Source organism: Haemorhous mexicanus, chromosome 1, assembly GCF_027477595.1.
Source record: "Haemorhous mexicanus isolate bHaeMex1 chromosome 1, bHaeMex1.pri, whole genome shotgun sequence".
Classification (NCBI taxonomy): domain Eukaryota; kingdom Metazoa; phylum Chordata; class Aves; order Passeriformes; family Fringillidae; genus Haemorhous; species Haemorhous mexicanus.
Genome location: NC_082341.1, coordinates 90,426,285 through 90,443,110, shown reverse-complemented (window position 1 = coordinate 90,443,110; position 16,826 = coordinate 90,426,285). Strand labels below are relative to the sequence as shown.

Below are 16,826 nucleotides of genomic sequence, written 5' to 3'. Positions count from 1 at the left end.
AATTGCTCAATTTGCTTCTGGCATCAAGTTATACTTTCAACAGTGACTGGTAAACAGCTAAAAATATTACTTTAATGCATTCTTCTTCTTCTAGGCAATACATGAAGTTTTGGGTTGGTTTTTTTTTTTTTTTTTTTTTTTTTGGTCCAGTTCTGGAAAAAGTAAGGTCTGTGTCATATCCTGTCAAAACATGGCAAAGCAGAAAAGCCAAATTTTGCTTGTACAGCAAATGCTACAAGGAATGTGCAGTTTTCTCTCCCTTGCAAAAGTAAAACAGCATTTTTGTCTTCTTGCTGCACAATCATCATTGAAAGAAGAGTAATTTCCTTATCTGGTTCTAATGGCTGTTTTGTGGTATGTTTGACAAGATGTACAAGCAACAAGAAATAATATTTCCTTCATGTTTCCAAAAATATGTCTTTTGGCACTGAGATTAACAAAAACACACTGAAGTTAGCAGAAACTCTTTGTTGCTTCTTCAGAATTTGAAAGCCCACACTTTTTTCACCTCCACATGCAGGCAGAAGGGTTTTTTAGAAACTTGGATATTTAAAGCTACTTTGTAGTTGAATCTCACAGATTTCTAGAAGTCTCTCCATATCATCTGCTGTTTATAAAATGTTTTCTAAAAGAGCAAACAGATAGCATTAAATGCAAACAGTATATGTTTGAACCATCATATGGGAAAATATAGCTGAAGGCCCAACAAAAAATAACTGTTTCAACAAGTGCAGCTTCTATCGAGTCAGTTCCCTCAAATGTGTTCCTGTTGGACTCAAATCAGTTCTAGTTATGTTTTGAGAAAATTAGATACACCTTGTAAAGAAGAGCCCCTTACTGCTTTCTGTGCAGCTTGGACAACACATCCACACAGGTCTTCACCTTGCCTTCAACACAGAAGAAGATATGCAAAGAAAGCTGACTGCTGCTTTCATGCTGTTAACATTAAATTCTTCTCAAACATTAAAAGTGACAGTAAGTGGCATAAATACAGCCTGTGCTTCTTACTATTTCACAGTCCTTCAAACCCTTGCTAAGCTCTGGGAACATGATTTTCCAAAAAACACTGAGCAAATAGAGCTTCTTCAGTATCACTGGGAATTGCATTTAATCAGAAGCTCTGAAAAATCCAAGTCTTCACCTATTATAAGTCAGCCTTCCACATATATGCAAGACTGTTTTTGGAACATAGAATATATACTCCTTTTAAAAACTATTAACCCCAAATGCCGTACCATTCCTGAAAGGCAAGGGAAGGCAAAATCCTGAGCTTTTTACTGGATGTGAATTTTTTTTCCTTCAGATTCAACAGGACTAGACTCTCTCATTACCTTTAATTTCTCTTGAGAAACATTGCCAGTCTATCAGAATCAAAGTAATAAATGAGGCCGGCTCATTTTCACACATACTACACAGTGACAAGACTTTAGAAACGATAAGAAATTATCTGTAAAAACACATGTATCACATTTCCCAAAAATCAATTTAAAAAATTAAGCATTTGCAGCTAAAGTATTTTGGCACTAAGCACTTCTCCAGAACTTCAAATTCCCTGAAAGGAGTTCTATCACTTACCAATTTGCGATTTTACTTCACAAAGAAGCACCAATGAAAGGCAACAGGTAATAAAAAGTCAGAAAAATCAGTCATATTTTCAGGGCAACATTTATCCTGAAAGCACATATAATCAAGACATCAAAAGTATCTTAAAGATCAGAGCTGTAAGTCGAAACCAAAAAGCTTCAGTTCTGAAGTAACCCAAATGCATCTACAGTGAAAACATTTACCTGCTATTAGCTTTTGGAGGGTACTCTTATCTCCATTAACAGCAGCAGCATGCACTTCAGACGCTAACGAGGAACCACTGAAGAGGCAGTTTGCTGAAATATTCATACTCTTTCAAGGTATTACTGTAGGTCAGATCTGTGCCACCAACATTTTTGGTAGAAATTCAGTTCTAGAAAAAACCCAAAACCACATTAATAACACAGAATTATTTTCATAATGAGTCGTTAACATTATTCAAACAATGCTAAAGAGAATAAACTTTTGTTAAAAACAGAAAAGAAAAAACACAGGTTTTATCAGTGAATTAAATTTACCTCTAGCCAAAATTCACCAGAAAAAAAGCCTGCATTAAGAAATATATACCTATATATTGTAGTTTCATTGCCTTAAAGACAAATTTCAGTCCATCAGCTTTGCCAAAGTCTGTAAAGTGTTTTTGTGCAAACCAAACAGACTGTTCTACAGAGTGTTGCCATGCATGCTCCAATTCAGTAACCAATAAAGTTAGTTATCAAGTATCAACTTATTATAGTCCTGCATATAGAATCACAGAATCCTGAACTGGAATGGACACACTGGGACCACTCAAGTCCAGCTCCTGCCCCTGCACTGAACATGCCCAAGAGTCATCCCATGTGCCCCAGAGCACTGTCTGAACACTTCTTGAACCCTGTCAGGCTGGTGCTGTGATCACTTCCCTGGGGAGCCTGTTCCAGTGCCCAAGCACCCCCTGGATGAAGAATCTTTTCCTAATACCCAACCTAAACCTCCCCTGACACAACTCCAAGCCATCCCCTCAGGTTCTGTCACTGGTGACCACAGAGAAGAGATCAGTGTCTGCCCTCGTCCTCCCTCACAAGGAAGTTCTAACTGCAATGAAGTCTCCCCTCAGTCTCCTCCAGGCTGTACAGACCAAGTGACCTCCCCATACAGCTTCCCCTCAAGGCCCTTCACAATCTTCATTGCCCTCCTTTGGACACTCTCTAATGGCTTAATATCCTTCTTATACTGTGGCACCCAAAACTGCCCCCAGCACTCGAGGTGAGGCTGTCCCAGTGCAGAGCAGAGCAGGACAATCCCCTCCCTTGCCTGGCTGGCCATGCTGGGCCTGATGCCCCCCAGGACACACCTGGCCCTCCTGGCTGCCACGCACTGCTGACTCAGGTTCAACTTGCCATTGACCAGGTCCCTTCCCACAGCACTGCTTTCCAGCATCTCATTCTCAGTCTGTCCATGCACTCAGGCGCAGAATCCAGCACTTTGCCTCATTAAACTTCACACAGTTGGTGATTGCCCCGTTCCCTGACTTGTTGAGCTCTCTCTACAGAGCCTCTTTGCCCTCCAGGGAGATAACAGCTCCTCCCAATTTTGTATCATTTGCAAACTTGTCTAGCATCCCTTCCTGTTGCACATCCAAGACAATAATGAAGAAATGCAAAATCACAAGGCCGAGGATAGAGCCCTGCAGAGTCCCACAAGTGACAGATCCCCAGTCTGGTGTCACTGTAACCCTTTGTGCCCAACCCCATGAGCCAGTTTCTCACCAGTTACATGACGTGTTTATCCAGTTGTGTATTGGATATTTTGGCCAGGAGGATATTCTGAGAGACAGTATTGAAAGCTTTACTGAAATCCAAAGAGATTCCATCAACTGATGGAATTGACCTGACCTTACTTCCATTGGGCATACACCTTTTATTTTTCCATTAGCTCCAAAAGAAGATCCCTGGTCAGCCAAGCCAGCCTTCTACCTCATGTGCTTGACCTCTGACATTTTGGAATTGCCAGCCCCTGTGCCCTTAGAAGGTGGTGCTTAAGAAGTGATCAGCACTGATAGACCCCAGCACCTTCACAAGCATTTTCTCAGGGGATCTTACTATCTAGTTCCTCCATTTTCTTCACATTTTACCTTTCAACAAATAAACTAAAATATAAGAAATCTAGGGGCAGCAGCACAAGAATTCAGCAAAGAACTCAGTGAAGCACCAGAAACATCCCAATAACATCAACAATAATTTTTCCATAAACCTGACTGCATACAGCAGAGATTTAATAATGAAAGATGTTAATAGTTTCCAGATGAAAGCAACAGTTCTGCATGAAGTGTTAGTAATTATACAGGTGAGAGAAGCAACCCATTACTTCTACAGTAATTCTTAGTAAAGTGTTATGATTCCATTGAATGGGCTGATTCTGCATCAGAGAAGTCCTGAAATATTAAGAGGGACTAGAAAAGGAAAATTTGTAACATTCCTCAGGTATTTTTCTCATGTATATAACAAACAGATGAAGAGCAGTCTGGAAGACTTGCTTGATAAAGATTAACATGAAAGATTTTTTTTTTTTTAAGATTAAAAAAAAATGAAACATGTAGTCAATAAAAAAATCAAGAAATAAGTAAAAGGTCTGCTTATAAAATACTACATATTGGCAATATCTGTAATATGCGTCATATTACTGGAATAAAGTAAATAATTAACTTTTCTTCTTTAAGCTAGCATGTAGAAAAATATTAGCCTTCTCAAGTCACTTAAAATGAAGGGAGGACACCAAGGCCTCTTAAAGGTGTGTGAAATTTCATGCCAAACTACAATTTTTTGTCTACTTTGCATAATGAGGATAGCAAGAATTACATCACATTTCTACTCAGCAAAACATGAGGCTGTTAAAATTTAAACATGATAGCACAATCATGCTATCAAATTTTATTGATAGTTTCCAAGTGAAGACTGAGCTTTGAAAAAATATCAAAGATTTTTCAAATGTGAGTTAGTGCACAAGATGTTCATTCTACAGATCAAAGAGCACAAGTTCTTAAGGTAGTCATGGCAGAACTGATAAAAGCCAAGTTTCAATCTCAGACTTTAAAAATACATGACTTGTATGTATGTCTATGTGTGTGAGAGTGTTTGCAGCTCATGAAACTGACAAGCCACAAGATCCTTGCAGGGCCACGCTGAAAGGCCCTGCAGTGTGAGCTTGTCAGGCTTTCTTTGAAAGTAATCGAGTCCTGACTTGAAAAAGGCTGATGTAAAGGATTTTCTTCTAAATGGTGATACACCCCGTCCCCCTCCTGACTCTCGTGTGCATACTGGAAATGTGACAAATGCAAAGCGCAGCCTTCTGAGATCTTTTTGAGACAGCTCTGCAAGGTCTCAGAGCATGTACGTATTCTGCAAGGTCCAAAGTTTTACTGGAAGAGGGCCGAGCCCTGAATTTCGGGTATTCTTCATTTTCAGCATTTACAACTGAGGAAGCGACAGAAAGAGCAAATCTGTGGAAGCGCCGAGGGATAAACATCGACGATGACGTTCCACCCGAGCTGAAGTTTCCCAACCCGCCCAGCCCCGTCACACACAGACTTCCAAGCAGAAAGTTTCCTCCCAAACTCCGAGGACACGAAGACCCCAAGGAGCACAGTGCCTGAGCACCCCTCCTCCCGTTCCCCACGCCAAACCCTCGTGCCCAGTCCCGGCTGAAGGTACAAGGCGGGATCCAAAGGAAAGGCGGACAGCCGCCGGGGGCTGGCAGGGAGCGATGCAAAGCGGAAGAGGGTGCGGTGCCACGGGACAGCCGCGCCACCAAGGCGGGAAGGGTTAACCCTGCCTCGCCCAGACCGCCTCCCTCTCGCCTTCCTTCCTCCCCTCCCTTCTCCCCTGCCCGGCGCTGCAGCTGCGCCCCGTAACTCACCTCCACCCCGCCCTTCTCCCCATCGCGCCGCCGCCTCCAGGCGCCGCCCCGCGGGCCGCCCCGGTGCTCTCTGGGTTCCACGCCTCCTCTCCAGCTCTCTCTCTCCTTTCCTTCCTCCTCCTCCTTCACCTCCTCGCCCTCCCCTTCCCGGAACTACGCTTCCCGGCGTGCCCCGGGAGCGCGCGGCGGAGCGCGGGCCCCACGGTGGAACTTGCCCGGGTGTTTCCTGGCGACGGGGGGAAGTGCAGGAGCCGCCGCCGCCGCCGCCGCGGAGAGTGGGAGCCGCGCTTCTCCCCTCCCCGCTCCCGGGCGCCCGATCTACCATGAGACCCGCCATCTTCCCGCTCCTGCCTGACCCTGGCTGCCTCCTGCTCCTCCTGGTAAAAGCCGCCGGCTCCCCGCTGCCCTTGCCTTCCTCGCGCCGGCTCGGGCAGGGCGGCGCTGGGGTGGCCGGCGGGCCCCTCTCGGGGCTCCTCTCTCGCTCCCCTCCCCCGCCCAGCAGGTGCCGGCGGCCCGGCCGGGAGGGAGGGAGCGGCCCCGGCGGCGGGGCCCGGCGGTGTGGCCGAGGCCGATAGGCTGCGCGCACGGGGTGGGGCCGCGGCCGGGCCCGGGCCCGGGGCAGTGTCCGGGCGGGCGGTGCGGCCTGGCCCCGGCTCCTCGGGTGCCGGAGCCGGCGGGAAGGGCCGTAACGGGGGGGCCTCTGCAGCCCCGTGAATGGAGGTTGTGACCAGGTGGGGGGCGGTCTCTTCTGCCAGGCAGCTAGCGGCAGGGCGGGAGGACGTGGTCCAAAGCTGCGCCAGGGGAGGTGTAGGTGGGACGTGAGGAGGAATCTCTCCTCAGCGAGGGTGATTAGACACTGGAATGGGCTGCCCTCGAAGGTGGTGGAGTCACTGTCCCTGGAGATGTTCAGGAATGACTGGATGTGGCACTTGGTGCCGTGGTCTAGTTGACACGGTGGTGTTGGGTCATAGGTTGAACTTGATTATCTCAGAGGCCCTTTTCAGCCTCATTGAGTCTGTGATCTTTAGTTGACAGACTACAGCATTTTTTTTCTTAGCTTTTTTTTTTAGGCTGGCATTACATTCATGACCTAAGCCACCTTCCAGCTTTGCCAGTACACAAATGCAATCATTGATATGTGTGTTTTGTGGCGATAACTTGCCTGCACTATAGTTCTTTTTTTTTTTTTTTTTTTTTTTTTTTTTTTTTTTTTTTAAAGAAAGGAACCAGACTGGTGTGGGGATTCTTACTTTTCCACAGATGTATTGGGTCAGATTGTGGACCTTTCATAACATAAGTGACTTGCAGAACTAAGAGGGACTTGTGTGAATAAATTTTAGTAGGATTTTTCTCTTAAGATATTAAGGATTTTAGTCAATCTGTTTTAAACATTTGGGAGAATAAAATGGGTCAGAAAATTAAAGAATAATTGGAGGTAATGGTAGATAAAACTCTAGAAGTCCAAGGAGGAGTGCAGAATAATATAGCTGCTAATGAATGCATGAACTGGTTAGGAATGTGAGGACGCTTCTGTAATGAATACTACAACTATTCATTATCCCTTTGAAATGTGTATTTCTACCTGGGTAAGCTCTAGGTAAAGTAGTATGAACTTGCTGTCATTTTGGGGTTAGAAAACACATGTGATTGGTAGGGTTTGAAAAAACACACTTGAAATGTTTATATATAGATGGTAATAGTGTGCTAAAACACTATATGAGAGATTGAAGTTAGGAACCTCATACTTTCAGTCATCTTTGTATTAAAACAATATTGCTTGTGTGCTAGGTTGGTTTTCACTATTGTTTTACATGCAGACTAATAAGCAAAACCAAGGAGCATGTACTGTTTAAAGACACCATTGAATGTGTCCATTAAATAGACAACTACAAATTGAAAAAGTGGGCAGAAGTTAGTGAGTTTTTCTTTCTTCATGGCACAGTTGATCAATACAAGTTAAATATGCATCAATAAGAATTATGTTTGCCAACAAAAAAGAAAACTAGCAGGAAATAGCTGCAACTATTGATCTGCGACTTCTCTGTATTTTGTCTGCTGTTTCTTTGTGTATGGGTCATTTAAACCCATTTCTAATGTGGTTTAAAAGAACAGAATACACAAAACTAAGAAGAATACAGTTCAGAGGTTTGGGGGTTTTTTAATACAACTAAGCTTAATGTTATCTGTGCAATTATTCAGTGTCATTTTATCAGCCATGGTCCTATGTTGTAAGATGCCTGGTTACATGAATCAAGCCAATGAATCATTCCTTTTAGCAGATTTGTTAAGAGTTTTGTAAAAGTTGTTCCAAGGAGTCTGAAGGGATCCTCTTTCTTTAGAAGGGCCGAAAAACCTTTGTAAAAGTGTGTTGTTTGCTTTCTTGTGATACTCAGTGTCCCTGATATCCCTGAGATGTATCAGATAAGGTTTAAAGTTCTTGTAACTTTGTTTTTCTTGTTACCAATTGCCTTGAATACTTAAGACCAGCAGTGCGACTTGGCCTTCTGCACCACATCTAAAGGGTGTGCCGCCTAACAGAGGCTCTTGGAGCATGGCAAATTTTGTGGATAAATGATTTGTTAGTGTTACATCAGGGGTTTGTAAAACAGAATGCACAATGATATGTCGCTGCAAAAACAGCTTATTAAGCTGGTCTTGCTTAGTAGTAGCAATGAAGTTATCAGGAATTATTTTCCAGACTTTTGGTTAAGCATATTTCTTTTCCAGATGGGATTTTAATATGCTGCAAAAAGAAGAAAATATACAATGTCAAATCAAAATAAATTCTCTTGTGTAAAGTTTGACAGTAGGAGATCACCACAGTTGAAGAGGGCTATGTGTTTCATGCTAATATTCTTCCCTGGTGTCACTGAAGTTTGGGTTGACATGAGGGAGATTGCAGTGCAAAGGGATACCTGCAGTCCCAGCACAACTCTTTGCCCTTCCAACTTTTCAGCATTGTACTGGGCTGCTGGGAGTTGAAATGAAACTGGAGAAAGGACAGGGGAGGTGCAGGCTGGCACGATCCCTGCCTCGAGAGCTGAGTGGAGGGGTGGGCAGTGCATGTCACAGACTGCAGAGGGTCTTGTACAGCTGTTTGTTTGCAAGATGGGAATAAGAGATGCATAGAAATGTCACAGGGCCCTTGGAGAGTGAGATGTTTCTGCCTTGTTGGTATTATTACTTAATACTGGGCAGGACAGATCTTTAAGATGAATCCAAGACAGCAGAATAAATGCTGATGGGAGAGTGGCTCATCATATTCTCCCCTAAGGCAAGGTGTGGCTCTTTGGCTTTGCTCCATCCAGTCATTCACTATGTTTGCCTGCAGTCGCAGTCAGGTATGCTTTGCTTTAAAGAAAATTCTAGAACAAGACACTATTGCACATGCTGCTTCTGCACGTGTTTGAGAGGCTCTTGTATCGCTCCATGCTTTCCTGGGAGGCTCATGCACAGTGCCCCTGAGCAAGCGCTGTGACTGGAGGAAACCACCAACCAACAGTGAGGGAAATGAAGAGGGAAGTTCCTAACTGGAAAAAATACTGTAGAGTAATATTTTTGTTTCCTGTTTTACTGCCGCTGCCTTTCATGTCTTAATAACATGACACCAAGTACCCAAATAATGAAAGTAAAATTAAATAACAAATGTCTTTTAACTTAGTGTTAAATGTGTAGTAAGTTGCCCAGGGAGAAGTTGAACTCTGTAAATTTTATATCTAGACCATATATCTGTGCATTTGCCTCTCTCTATCTTTGTATTAGAAAACTAAATTTGTAATTGAGACTGCTGCTCAAAATACTATATTCTGAATATGAGCATGAGTCAGAAATTGTAATTACAGGCAAAATTTAGACCACTGAGCCTTATACAATGAAATGGGTTCCCTTCAAGGGTAGCACAGGACTTCTGAGTTGTCCATCATCTGCCATGATTTCTAAATGAAATAGGAGGCAACCGAGGAACATTCCCCTTTGGAGAGGGGAAGCAGGGGAGTCTTGAATTCCTGTGAAGACAGCTTGTATTCTTAGTGTTGTGCTAGGCAAGTTTCCTGTTTGGAGTGCTCAGGAGGGAAGAGAGAAGAAACTGAACTGTTTCTTGGAACAGAAGACTCAAACAATGCTGGAAAATGTGTATAAATGAGTTATTGACACTAAGATCTCAGAGATTCTGTTGCTGGTGGTTGTGATGACACACTCCTTGCTTTTTCCTTTGATATCTTTACTGTTCACTTCCATAATCTGCTTTGGTTTTTGTTTGGTTGGGGTTTTTTGTGGTTTTTTAGCAGGATAGCTTACCTAAGCAGGAGACTGGCCCTTATATTGCTTTCTCAAGAAAGCAGAATTACCACATTCTGTATGGTTTAATCAAACTTACTTCATTTGAAAGACTTTAGAATTATATGCTGCTATTCAGGACAACCAATTTTTCATCTTGCAGACTCTTTTATAAGCCTCACTCGTATAGCTTCCAGATATTTTGTTTGTTTAAGGGAGAGAATTGTCTCATGCATAAGGCAAGTGTACAAATATGCTGTAAATTTTATACCGGACCTTCTTCAAAGCCTCTTCAGGAGAGTCTAGAGATAATTCAAAAACAAGTGCTTTAATAATGTTTTAAGTGGATTTGGATACATTAGCAGTAACATGTTCAAAATTCCCCCGCCCCATTTGGGAGTGAGTTCTCTGGTAGTCTAGAGGAGGAAACAGGAACATTTGGGGATGGAAGCAGGAGCAATGCAGCGTGTAGAGATCAGAGCCTAAGGAATATTCTTCCAAAACTCCAAACTGGAGAAAGCTCCTGGAGAAGTAGAGGAGGAGAAGTGTTTTATAGAGAATTAGAAAAAGAAGTGAGATCAAATTTCCTTTTGAGAGTTCTGCCTTTACCCTTCTTTTCTCCTTGGCATGTCTTCCTTCATCAGGAGCATCCTAACCATCGGTAGAAACACGTGCAATTTTCTTTTCCAAAACTGTTAGTAATGTCAAGTGCTCATATAGTCTAATTAAAAAAAAGTTCATAGATAAGATTTTAGAAGTTTGAATGGCTTTAATTTTATTTTCAAACTCACTGTCTCTCAGGTATTTCTTATTACATTGTTAAGAGTTATTCTGCAAAGTTATTGCTATACTATAACACTAACTCAGAATGTTTTTTTCACTGCTGGTTGAGGATGCTCTGTTTTTCCAAGCCAGCTGTAGCACTGTTTCCGTGCTTTGGTAAAAGTGCCTTGCAAAAAGCAACAAGGCATATTGGGAGAGAATCCTATAATTTTTCCTATTTTTATATATGCTGCTACTGACAAACTGACAAACCTGATAATACACCCTTTATAACTAAGAGCCATTCATGCCATTAAACCATGTGTGAAATTCCAGTACTGTGTCTTCCAGAAAAGCACATGTGACTTGGAGCTTCTTCTAGTAAAGAAAAAAATGAGTGAACCAAAACCTGGAAGCTACTTCACATGCATACACATAGACCTTTAATGGTAGTGATCCTCAAGATCTGCTCTATGGGCACTGATAGGACATAAAATTGTCCTCTACAGTGGCACTTAGCAAAATGCAAAGTGCAGTGCTCTGTGCCTTAAACCATATAGTGGTTGGAAAGGTAAAGCATCAAGGACAGAATATCGCACATGGTTTCCTAAAGGCAGGTGCTCTGGGCAAACTTTCAGCAAATAACTGGTAATCATATATGCAGCACAAGGTTTCTGCTGAACACAGTAAATCTCCTTTTCGTCTGTTGTTAATATGGTAAATGTTCTAGGTTTCTTCCCTCCCTTGTTTCTTGACCTATGTCTGGCTTTAGCAAGAAAGCTTTGATGGAGAGGAGTATTAAGGGTCTCACTGTGTTTACCTGATAGGATCAAGTTGTAGAGTTCTGGTTTTTTTGCTTGCCTCTGGAAGTTTGATCATTTAAATTTTAAAGGACTTCTTGAAGTCATCTGATATTACTCCCTGCTCAGTGCAAGACTAACTTGGATGGAATTGCTCAGGTTTTTTTCCAATTGTCTTATAGAATTCCAAGGATGGAGGTTCTGCAACTTCTCTGGTCACCTGATTTGGTGTTGAATCAAAACTTTGTTGCAAGTTTTCTTTAAAAAGTCTGTCTGGAGGTGTGGATTGTATATATTGTCTCTTGTCCTCTCACTGCATCTTTGGGAAGAGTCTGGCTCTATCTTCTCTATAACCTCTGATTAGCTACCTCTGGTAGCAGCAGTAATACCTTTTCCTTAAGGCTGTGCAAATGCAGCTGTCTCAGCCTCTCCTTGTATACCCTGGTCTCCTGTCACTACTCACCTTCATAGCCATCTGCTGGGCTTCACTTCCATGTGTTAATGTCTTGTGGAAGTGGTCCCAAAGCTGGGCAGAATCCTCCAGATGTGCTCACACAAGTGCCAGATGAAAGGAAAGAATCACTTCCCCGTGGTCTTCTGGCTACATTTTTGCTAACACAGCCCAGTGTGTCGTTGTTTCTGCTGCAAGGTCATGCTTCTGACTCCTGTTCAACTTGCTCCCCAAGACCTTTTCTGCAAAGCTGCTTTCCATCTGGTTGGCTCCCAGCCTGTTATTCCAACAGAGATACGGGACTTTGCCTTTGTGGAACTTTGCAAGGTTTCTGTTAGGCCACTTCTCCAGCCCTTTGAGGTATCTCTGAATAGCAGATATTCGCTCTAGCTTATAAAGCACTTCACCCAGTTCCTGTATCCTTGGGGAATTGCTGAGGAGGCACTCTGTTCCATCTTCCTGGTCATTACTACAGACAAATCTCAAACCCAGTATTGCTCTGGAGAAACTTCCTTAGAGGCCACTCGGACATGATATCTTTGGTTACAGCCCTTTGAGCTCAGCAGTTCACCTGCTGTGTCACTTCATAGTTCACTTACTTAGTGCATGCATCAACAATTTAGGTTTAAAGATCCTTTGAGGTGCTGTGTTAGAAGCTTGCTAAAGTCAAGGCAAACAACATCCAGTACTCTTTTCTTGTTTACAGAGCTAAATGTCTTGCCACAGAGAACAGATTGATTTACTTATTCCAAATATACGCTGGATGGATGTGGCTTCTGGAAAGAAAATTTGTTTCCATTATTCTCCTGGTGACCCAGAGAAAAAAAACATTTGATGTGGTTCTGTGTCTCTCTATATGTCCCAGTTGCAGAAGAGCTTTCTAACTTGGTCCTCTACTCATGTGAGTAATGCTTCTTTCCCTGGAACTCTGTTATGGGCTCAGACCTCACCCGTATAAAATCAGCCAAAGACAACATTGAGTGTCTAAGCCTTCTCTGTGTGCTTTTTCTCCATGTCCCCTGCTAGCTGAGCAGCATCCTATGATTTTCTTACTCTTCCTCTCTTCCTTTTGTTGCCAGCTTACCTTGACATCCCTCTCTCAACTCCAGCTGAGATTGGATTGCTGCCAGCTCAAGTAGTGTTTCTCTCTTCGTACCAAGTATTTTTCTTACCTCTACCTTCTGTCTGCTCCCTCTTTTTTTTTTTTTTAAACTCATCCAGAAATTCTTTGTTAATCCGTGCAAGTCTTCTGCCATGCCAGCTTTCTGCCCAGTGGAGTGGATTGGTTTTGAGCGCTGAAGAGGTTCTTCTTGAAGATCAGCAGGCTCTTGTGGGTCCTTTTGGCTTTCTGAGTCATGTTTTATGAGTGAACTGAATTTAGACTCAAGTGCCTTCAAGTCTTGTCACTTTATTTAATGGTCCTGTGAGGTACCTATTTTTGGGTAAAAAATATTGTAGTAGGTTATAGATGGGATTTAATGTGAGCCCCAGTCATATATGTAAAAGTTGCATTAGCAGTGGCAATGAAGTGAAATACTAGAGGTCCAAAATCTTGTTTCCTGGAAGATGTAATTTTCCACATTTTATGTGTTGGAGTCTCCCAGCTGCTTCACTTTGGGGCCAAAATGAAGGGAATGTTAATTCCCAGAGACATTCAGGTGTATGGTTTGCTACATTGTTTCAAAGCAAGATACTGCTCCGTGAAGTAGATTTCTTTAATGACTGGAACTTTGTATCCTAAATGATGTCCTGGAAACAGGAACCTGAGTAGAACATAGAAATGGAGGATAGTAAATGACCTGGTTCCTTGGCATGTTTTTTTTGCAGCCAGCCCGTCTTCTGTCTTGTTTGGCATCAGTGATTCTTGCCTGTTTCTTGTATGTTTCATGGAGGTGCATCCAAAAAAAATATGAATGTCTGCAAGGGTTTTTTGGGTTTTATTTTCATAGATTTGTGAAAATGAGAGAAGAAGAGCAGTCTAATCTCTTGTAAAATAACTGGCAGTAAAGCTTATATTTTGTCTCCAACTGGATTCGTGTGGCAATTGGGCATAAACACAGAGAGAACTTGTTCATTAGGAACTCTGCAAGGAAGTATTTTGAAAGGCAAGGAATAGGTGCCTGTTCCAATGGTCTGGAAAAAGCAAACAACAGCTGTGATAGTGTTTTGCTGTTTCCCATAGCTGTCGTGATTATGAAGTGATGATATAATTAACTTTCTCAAAAGCTGCACAAAGGGAAGGCTTTTCAGTGATATATCCATATTTGTAATCCCAAGAAAAGCTTTTTGTTCCTTTAGTCAGTCTATCACTTCTGACTCTCGTAATTTACTGAAATTCCCTTTCTTAACTCTTGCTAGAAACACTTAGCTCCTAGATTCTTTGCCAGTCATACAAAGTATGAATTTTCATAAACGTGTGTATGAAACAACTTTTTTCCTTTTTTTTTTCCTTCTCCCTGTTAAGTCAATTCACTTGGGATTTTGGACACAATAATGAAAGACAAATTCGTTGCTTCACAAAGGTAATTAAGGCAGAATGTGGTGCAGGGGGTGAACAGTTAGGGGTTCTTTCCTTCTAATGATCCGTTAATTAGTGAAGGGAGCTCAGCGAGTGTTTGGGCCTCTCAGGAATTACCTTCGAATGGCATTTAAATCTGCTTTGGTTAAAAAAGATATAATTGAAGGGGGAGAGGTCTTTTTAGAATTTTTTTTCTGTCAACATAGGCCGGCAGAATTTGCTAAACCAATGCAAATGTCTACATATAATTGGTGTTATATAGGTAATAAATATTTTTAAATAAGCCAAATAGCTGTGATACCTGGCTGAGGATTTTGGTAACAGTTTTGGTTGCAGCAGGCTTCCCTGTTGAGAGCAGTAAGATTGCTACATGAAGCTGGTTGATTGCAGGGCCAGGGTGTCTGAAACTTGCTCCCAGTTCAAGCACTGCACCATGTTAGTGTGTTCATACTATTTTTAGGACCAGTCTGGAATACTTGCTTGGATGTTTTTGTGGGAGTCAGCTTGAAGCTGGCAGGTCTAATATTCCTTGAAGAGAAGTAGACCAATCTCTGTATGATTCTCTTTTGTGCATTTCAAAATATCTGTGGTATGTGTCTGGTCGTCTGCATTATTTATTCTTCTGCTGTCCAGAGTTATCCAGGATAAATTGACTATGTGCAGGACCTTAGCAGCTGTTTAGGACAGAAAGAAAATAGGTCTTTGAGAGTCTGAAATTAGCCTCTCATTCTTCAAGGTACATGCAGCTGTGGTCCCCAAGGTGAATTTTTCTCTTCAGGTTCAGGTAGCATTGCTTTAATCAGTGCTTTTCCCTAGAAGCTAAGCCAATGGATTAATTTGTAAAAAGAATTTTTTTTTTTACCTCCTCATTTGAATTGGGAGATTTTTCCAATGCCAACTTGTCAATTAGAATGCAGCTGTGGAGTAGTATTTCTGTTACACAGAATCACTGCTTATTTGGAAAGATTTTTTCCATTATCCACTCATATGTCATTTTAAGGTAGCCAATAATAAATGCTAGCCTAAAAATTGTTTGCTAGAGACGAGCTAATGGATGTCCCAAGAGCTTTAATATGCTATGGTTGGCAGTTTGCATGTGTGGAGTGGAAGTTTGTGGAGTGTGCATCACAATTATGCCTGGAATGAAGAAAATAAAATAACCAAAGTAATTTAAGTTCAGATTATGTTTTAAGGGGATTTATTCTGAAGTTCGGAGTTCTGATGTTAAGGGAATGATAAACAGAGATCATCAAAATGCCACTGTATTTTAGAAAGCTTGTAATTTTGACATTCTGAGGTGTTCCTCATTTTGATTTCTCAGAAAAAGAGGGAGGAGCAACACTGGACTGAATCTCAGTGGTTTTAATGTGTGGGCAAACACTTCATAAACTACGAGTGGCTGCATCACAAATTATTGTAGCTGTCTTTTGATAGTTGTACAAGCAATACCTTAGCCTCTGCTGCAGTATTAACAGGTAATTTGAGGAAAAGTGGCATCTCAATCATGCTGAAGGAAAAATAAAATCTGTAGCACAAGGAAAGTCATAGTGATATTGGTAGTGTTGATGCTGAAAGCTCTAGATCTGAGGTTAGTAAATGGGTGGTTACATGTGGTTTCATTGTGGTGGAGATTTTAGAGCATAATGTGTAATAGTGAAAGTGGAAGAGGGTAAGAATTTAAATTGGACTGCTAATTGCCACAGAATCATCCATACCTTTGCTGCACTGCTCCATTGTTTAGTTCTAACCATCATGCCTTCAGCATCAAACAAGGATGAGCTGAATCACAATGGCTATGATTCTGTGCTTTCAAAAGGATTTTGTTATTCAGAAGTACAAACAAGCAGCTGCACTAAGGTAAATGGTACAATTTAAACAGAGTTACCGAAACTGGCTCATCCACTTGTCTTCCCTTATATTACCCTTAGAGTGCAAGTTAAATTGGTATGTTTTGCATCCCTTTGGGTGGACTAGATGAGGAGAATGACTCATCTGTGTTTTTCATTTTAGTATTTTGTTTGTCTATTTGTTGCTTTTACTACCTTTTCTTTTCTCTTAACCCAGTGCTTCACCTGCATGGCTTAGAGCCGTGTTGGTCCAGTGTGGGTATTTTTCTCATGGAGGGCTAGTTGCTGTATGTTTTTGGTAGTCATATTGGCATTTGAGCAGTTGGTTTCAGTAATTCATACCCACTCTTAAAACAAGTTCCAGCTGAAAGGTAAAACTGAAGAGGTTTGTTGCGGTACTGAACAGGTCTTTGCTTAAAAGTTCCCACCTTTCTTGATAAGGCAAAGATAGGGAGAACTTGATGTTTTGGAGAAGAAGGGTAAAAATGTGTTCAGTATTGCAACTACATTGTGTCATTAATAAAAAGCTAAGCAGCTAGAAGTGCATAGGTGTTAAAGTTGAGAATAAGCTCAATATGTAGTAAAATTTGTCAAAATATAAATTGTGTTTATTTTTAAAGCAGTAGAATGTGTGCAGGCAGCAAGGATAGAAAATTCTGTTATCCACTAATATGTTCAATATTTCAAATTATTCC

The 16,826-nt window shown here is 41.7% G+C and overlaps 2 protein-coding genes across 3 annotated transcripts in view; one reads left to right on the top strand and one right to left on the bottom strand.

The window, feature by feature from the left end:
- The window catches only part of INVS (inversin), an 84,239-nt gene extending 78,648 nt beyond the window's left edge, over positions 1 to 5,591 (bottom strand). For both annotated transcript variants that reach the window (XM_059855676.1, XM_059855702.1), the window contains exons 1-2: positions 5,479 to 5,591; positions 1,788 to 1,957 (exon numbers count right to left, since the gene is read on the bottom strand). In XM_059855676.1, the coding sequence (XP_059711659.1) occupies positions 1,788 to 1,893 (106 nt within the window). In that variant the 5' untranslated portion in view covers positions 1,894 to 1,957; positions 5,479 to 5,591. The remainder of the gene's footprint in view (positions 1 to 1,787; positions 1,958 to 5,478) is intronic.
- Positions 5,592 to 5,659: 68 nt separating this feature from the next.
- ERP44 (endoplasmic reticulum protein 44) overlaps positions 5,660 to 16,826 on the top strand; it is a 47,649-nt gene continuing 36,482 nt past the window's right edge. The window contains exon 1 of the mRNA XM_059855766.1: positions 5,660 to 5,858. Within this exon, the coding sequence (XP_059711749.1) occupies positions 5,802 to 5,858 (57 nt within the window). The 5' untranslated portion in view covers positions 5,660 to 5,801. The remainder of the gene's footprint in view (positions 5,859 to 16,826) is intronic.